General features: G+C 41.4%; 3 protein-coding genes across 4 annotated transcripts; all 3 read left to right on the top strand.

Moving 5' to 3' along the window:
• Positions 1 to 864: 864 nt before the first annotated feature.
• On the top strand, positions 865 to 3,553 carry LOC108607998 (cartilage oligomeric matrix protein-like). The gene is made up of 5 exons (XM_017999159.1): positions 865 to 1,068; positions 1,122 to 1,237; positions 1,297 to 2,774; positions 3,150 to 3,289; positions 3,385 to 3,553. The coding sequence occupies exons 1-5, from the start codon at positions 879 to 881 to the stop codon at positions 3,453 to 3,455; spliced, it is 1,995 nt and encodes a 664-aa protein (XP_017854648.1). The 5' UTR covers positions 865 to 878; the 3' UTR covers positions 3,456 to 3,553.
• An 80-nt stretch (positions 3,554 to 3,633) lies between these two features.
• Positions 3,634 to 4,882, top strand: LOC108608000. Of its 2 annotated transcripts, none has more exons than XM_017999163.2 (2): positions 3,634 to 3,791; positions 3,840 to 4,882. In XM_017999163.2, the coding sequence occupies exon 2, from the start codon at positions 3,855 to 3,857 to the stop codon at positions 4,695 to 4,697; it is 843 nt and encodes a 280-aa protein (XP_017854652.1). In that variant the 5' UTR covers positions 3,634 to 3,791; positions 3,840 to 3,854; the 3' UTR covers positions 4,698 to 4,882. The 2 variants fall into 2 exon arrangements, with proteins under 2 accessions (XP_017854652.1, XP_017854651.1); XM_017999162.2 differs by having other exon boundaries at positions 3,635 to 3,791; positions 3,850 to 4,881.
• A 325-nt stretch (positions 4,883 to 5,207) lies between these two features.
• On the top strand, positions 5,208 to 5,654 carry LOC108605349. Its single transcript, XM_017995053.1, has one exon. It carries the CDS (start codon positions 5,208 to 5,210, stop codon positions 5,652 to 5,654), a length of 447 nt encoding a protein of 148 aa, XP_017850542.1.
• Positions 5,655 to 6,597: the final 943 nt, after the last annotated feature.

Below are 6,597 nucleotides of genomic sequence, written 5' to 3'. Positions count from 1 at the left end.
AAAAACAAAACAATACAAATAAAACAAAACTATTTAAAAACAAAAATCCAAAAACTGTTGTTTTACTTAATTTGCAAGCTGAAATTTGGATACACTTTTGGTAAATAAATTTATTACTTGTTCATATTTATTTTCTGTTTGTCTATCATAAATCATTTCACATGTCTATATGCAAAACATATCATGTTTATTCACTTTCATTTTCTGGTCAACAATAAGCGCATAATTGTTTTTTTTTTTTCATAAATAACATAGCATAATTTAACAGCTTACTAATACATAATTAAACAAATTTATTTATTGCTAACATAACAATTGAATACAATTGCTTGCGTTGCCTTGCAAAGTCTTTTTTTACGTATATATAAATATATATACATATGTATATTCTTATCCCAGCTGTAAATTCTTAGAGACGCTAAAATAATAAATTGCTCTTCGCTCTTCTCTTAATTACGTAAATTGCTGTTGATGAGAATTCGAATTTCGAATAGAGCGAGCTTCAACTTTGTTCTATTTCTCTCCTAGCAATAAAGGAGTTGCTTGCTCTGAGCTGTAGGATAGCTCTAGCTATAAGCTAAGATTACTCTCAATTATACAAAATAAAGCAGCTATTTATATATATATAGAAAATTGCTGCACAGTCGAAAAAACAATAACAATAACAATTTAAATTGCTGTTCAATTTCTTTAGCTCTTGTGTATGCAAATTAAATGAAATGTAAAGCAATTGCAAGCAGTAAAAATTGCTGCAAAACTTTAAAAACTTAAGCTCACACCTCATACCAAACTATCTCCCACAGTGTTTTATAGCTTACAATTTAGTTAGAGCGCCTAATTCATTTTAAATGTTACTCACAGGTGTCGAATGCATACAAATGGGCTTTGCGCCTTACTTTCAATGCATCTCTTGTCCACGTGGCCTGCAAATGAACGGCTCCAGTTGCCATGATGTGGATGAGTGTGCCATCTATCAGCCCTGTGATGATGTCACTTTCTGCACTAATCTCAATCCAGGATTTCGCTGTGCGCCCTGCCCACCTGGTTTTGATGGCATTCATGCACATGGTAAGCCTGCGTGCTTCACTTAATAATTAATTACAAATTATATACTTGATTAGGTTACTCCGCTGACTATTTGGGCGTGGGCTTTCAAAAGCAAACTTGTGTGGACATAGACGAGTGCAAGATGGGCTTCTTTAGATGTCCAGAGCATGCCAGCTGTCATAATAGCATAGTGAGTATGACTTGGCTGAGCATATGCTGAGAAACTGTTGCCCATTTGTTGCCTTGCAGGGTTCGTACCGCTGCCAATGCCATGAGGGCTTTGTAGCCAATGGCACCTTTAGCTGCTTGTCGGCGGCAGATCTTTGTCCCGATGGCAGCATGTGCGCGCGCAATGCCGAGTGTGTGCCGCTGGATCAGTATAGCTATCAGTGCCGCTGCAGCGTGGGCTGGGCGGGCAATGGCAAGATCTGTGGACGTGATCGCGATTTGGATGGCTGGCCAGATGAGTCGCTCAACTGCGCGGAGTCGCATTGCCGGCGCGACAATTGTCCGGATTTGCCAAACTCGGGCCAGGAGGATGCGGATCTGGATGGCATTGGCGATGGCTGCGATGAGGATGCGGACAGCGATCAGGTGCTGAACAGCAAGGACAATTGCGCGTTTGTCTACAACAGCGATCAGCTGGACTCGGATCACGATGGCATAGGCGATGCCTGCGACAATTGTCCCTTTGTCGCCAATCGGCGTCAGCTAGATGCCGATGGCGATGGGCTGGGCAACGAGTGCGATGATGATATAGACAATGATTCGGTAGCAAATCTGCAGGATAACTGCCCACTGTTGCGCAATCCCAATCAGTCGGATGTGGATAACGATGGCGTGGGCGATATATGCGATAATTGCCCCACTATACCCAATCCGGCGCAGGAGGATCGTGACATGGACTTGGTGGGCGATGCCTGCGACAGCGACATTGATGGCGATGATGATGGCATACAGGACTCGGAGGATAACTGTCCCATGGTGAGCAACTCAGATCAGCTGGACACAGACGATGATGGCAAGGGCGATGCCTGCGATGACGACATGGACGGCGACGGCGTGCCCAACTACAGAGACAACTGCCCGTTGGCTCGCAATGCAAATCAGCTGGATGCCAATCGCAATGGCAAGGGCGATGTCTGTGAGCTGGATGAGGATGACGATGGCACGCCCAACATTATTGACAACTGTCCAAACAATTCGATGATACATCGCACAGACTTTCGTACTATACGCTCGGTTATGCTCGATCCGGAGGGCGATGCGCAGCTGGATCCCAACTGGGAGGTGCATGCCAATGGCTCGGAGATTATACAAACACTCAACTCCGATCCGGGTTTGGTGGTGGGCAGCGACTCCTTTGGCGGCGTCGATTTCGAGGGCACGTTCTACGTCAACGATGATACGGACGATGACTATGTGGGCTTTATTTTCAGCTACCAAAGCAATCGCAAGTTCTATGTGGTGCAGTGGAAGAAGGGCACGCAAACTTATTGGCACTCGTCGCCCTTCCGCGCCTCCGCCGAACCAGGCGTGCAGATTAAACTCATCGATAGCAACACCGGACCGGGCTCCATGTTGCGCAACAGTCTGTGGCATGCGGGCGATACGCCTGGCCAGGCTAGACTGCTCTGGAAGGATCCGCTCAATGCTGGCTGGAAGGAGAGAACTTCCTATCGCTGGTCCCTGGTGCATCGACCAGCCATTGGACTCATTCGGCTGCGGTAAGTGCGATAAGTGCTTTGTTTATTTATAATTAAAATTATCAATTTATTATTTAAAAAAAATACAAATGTAGAAATGCAAAGTTTGCTATAAAATTATATAGTATTAATTATATAAAAATCTTATGAAAATATATAAGCTATGTAAATATTAGATTTAAATTAAAGAAATTATATGCAAATAGTTAGCAATTAAAATTGTTTATATTAATGTTGTTTATCTTTATGACAAAGCAAAGCTTGATATAAGAATAAATAGAATTAGTTTATTGTAAGCATGTTATTAATATGCTAATAATAATTTTTAAAATAGTAAACTTCAGCACATATTCCGCTTGCTTTATAATTGTTATTTTAATTTTCCGCCACCTGCAGCATTTTTGAGGGCGAGCGTCTAATCTTGGACTCCCATAACGTCTACGATGCAACGCTGACTCTTAAGGGCGGACGCCTGGGCGTTTTTTGTTTCTCACAGGAGATGATTATATGGTCGGATCTGGTTTACAAATGCAATAGTAAGTTAGCCCTTTGGCAAACAGTCAACGTGCACTCAGAGCTCATCAAGTTTTCTTCTTCTTTTCCACATCCTCATCCACATCCACATCCACAGCTCGTGTGCCAGCGCTCATCTACAATGAACTGCCCATACATCTCAAAATGAAAATGGAGCTGGAGAATTAGTGGGGCAACTTTAAACTTTAAAGCCCGCCAGTGTTGTATCTGCCATAAATTTTTAACCAAATTAACTAAGTAATTATTTATTTGTGCAAGTTTTCTTACAAAAAAAAAAAAATTAAACACGTTTTTATAAAGTTTGTTTTGTTTGTCAGTCAGTTAAAAAAGTTGTACACTTCACAGCACTTTTGAGTTTGAGTTGACATTTGTAGGTTTAGTGCAGGTCAAAATTTGAACCATTTTCCATCTATAAGTTTTGTACAAAAATCAAGTAATACTAAAATAGTCTTGCCAGCCCAAAACAGTCCACATTAAAGAACGACCTGCATGCAATAGATTAGGGTAAGTGTCGCCCAGCCCAGCGAACAATCTCATGACTGCAAACTGAAGCATTTCTTAGTAAGAATGGCCAATAGCGATGTGCGAGGCACTGCAGCCAACGAACAGCCGCAGAACGGCAGCACTAGGCTAACACAGGCTACGAGAATTCCAGCGCCAGTGGGCTTTGATGCAAAAACAAGGAAGTACACGAGTCTGGTGAGATCGCAGGACGACAGCTTCAGCAGCACCAGCACGCTGGTGAACAACTCGGCCGACTCGGGCGTCCAGCTGGAGTACAACTCGAGTGCGAGTGCGGAATGCGATGCGCTCTCTTGTGGCAGCGCTGCATCCATGCTGACCACAGATAGTCTGATGGAATTGGAGCTGGAGGATCGTAAGACATTGAAGGTGCTGCTGCGTGCTGTGGCCGAAATGGAGCAAGATCTGGCACTGCATGCAGATACTGCAGAGCAGCAGCTGCATTTGCAGCTGGAGCCGCAGCTTAAGCAGCAAGTGCAGCATGAAGTCAATCGGCAGACAGCAGCAGCAGCAGCGGCAACAATGCCCGATGAGCAATCAATCGGTGGACAGCCACGTAAGCTTGTGCGTGTGGAGCAGTTGCTGGGCTTAAAGCACGACAACCACATGGATCTGCAAAGCACCATGCACAGTCTGCTCCATACGAACAACGAGCAGCTGGCCAATGCCAACGAATCAGCAGCAGCAGCGCCAGCAGCAGCAACTGTCGCAGCAGCTGAGCTGCCAGCTGACAAGCTGTTGGAGCTGCAGAAGAATGGCGGCAATAATCTAGCCCAATGGCTAAAGCTGCTGCATTCGATTTGTGGCCACAATCTGCGCAAATTCAGCGTTCCTCTACTCTTCTGTGGTGTAGCCGCCAGCTTGATCTACTACTTTCGCAAAGATTAACTGGCCCAAGTAATGGCCCAAGTTGTACACTTCCATTCTGTTTGAACATCGCATTGACATGGCACCAAATTCCCTTACTCTCTTTTCAAATCGACAAGCAACATGTAACAAATTACTAAAACAAGGCAATAAATCAACAACTAAATAAATATATACAAAGCACACACTAAACAGATATTTATTAGCTGTACACATCAAGTTTATAGTTGTTTTTATTTAATGGCTGAAAGATGCAGCCAAGTTTAGTTAACTTAATATTAATAATAGAAGTTATAACTTTTGCATTGCATTTTGAAGTAAACGCTGAAGACAATGCTTAACGCTCTTCAATCGAAAGTTAAAATTTATCAAATTAAATTTAGAACAAAAGCAAGATGGATAAATTTCAGCAACAAAAGCGACTTGTATTCTTTGTCAATTGACAAATGCTTATTCAAAATTAAAAACTAATCGTACACACAACATATAAATAAAATACATAACCATATTAGTTTCGTTTTTAGCAATAATATGGCCTCCATTGAAGCCGTCTTGGTTGCTGGCTTTGTGCACTTGTTTCTACGCTTCGCACTCTACATAGACCCCAGGATAAAGTTGGTGACTCCGGGACCAGAGATGCCCACGTATATAGCCTATGTGGCGCTGTTGGCGCTGATCTATGACAATCGTATTCTGCCCAGACAATTCAATTACATGTCGCCGATCTTCAAATGCATTTGCGAGACGGCTATGGCCATATTCTTGCTGGAAATAAGCGTGCTGGTATTCTGGAGATCCATAGAGCATTTTATTTATTTAAGTGTCAAATCCGTGCTGTTGTACTTGAAGATTGTTTCGCTGGAGACCTATGCCAATCACGAGACGCTGATGATTGGCGCCTTCACCTTGCCCTTGGCCACGGTGCTGCTTTTCACCAACATAAAATGGTGTAGAACATTTCAATCGAATTTTTTTTGAAGAGTAATAGCCTGAAATGAAACAAAAATAAACTCTTCCGAATTAGTTTTATTGCCATACCTTTGTCAAAAAAATGTATTTATTGATCGAACACAACAGCATATGTTTATTTAGTATCTCATGAGTAAATTAAACCTAAAAACACTTCAGTGAAAGTGATAAGGAATGAAGACGGCATCATTTTTGGCAAAAATTTAAGGGTTACATCACTTTTTTGCCAAAAAATCAAAAATCGTAGACTTTCCAAGTTTTAATGCAGTTTTATTCTTATGCATCTCACGAGTCTAACAAAGCATGAAACTCCGCAATCGGATGGAATTTCGCTGAATTAACGGCTTATCAAAGTGCATATTTCAGAATTTGGCTGTGCTTAATTTTGTTCTAACTTCGGCCTAACATTTTTTAATCATACAACCTTATACAAATTATTATTGTAACTTTCTACGCACATTGACGTAAAAATTTGGACGAATGTTTTTGGCCCGAGTTATAGCTCTGCAAGTTGGAAATAAACAAGCTTACTCTTCAGCATTGGTATTCTTGCATATGTTTATTTAGTATGATTCGAAACACTCAGAAAATAATGTTATAGTATCTTATGAGTAAATTAGCTTTAAAAAATTTACTGTGGCATATTGTTTTGGGAGAATATAAGTTCATCAAGTTAGAAAGTATTTAAGAAATGAAGACGGCTATCATTTGTGGCAAAAAATATTAAGGGTTACATACGTTTTTTCCAAAATATCGAGAATCGTAGACCTTCAAGTTTGAAGGCAGTTTTATTATTCTATGCATCTCACGAGTCTACAAGGGTGCAACTCCGCATCGGATGCAATTTCGCTGAAATACGGCTTATCAAAGTGCGATATTTCACAAAAATTTGTCTTGTTTGCTTACTCTTTTGTTACCAAAATAATCAAAATAATTAACAAAACTGCATTCA

This window comes from Drosophila busckii, chromosome 2L (assembly GCF_011750605.1).
Source record: "Drosophila busckii strain San Diego stock center, stock number 13000-0081.31 chromosome 2L, ASM1175060v1, whole genome shotgun sequence".
Classification (NCBI taxonomy): Eukaryota; Metazoa; Arthropoda; class Insecta; order Diptera; family Drosophilidae; genus Drosophila; species Drosophila busckii.
This window is presented reverse-complemented; position numbering and strand designations above follow the sequence as displayed.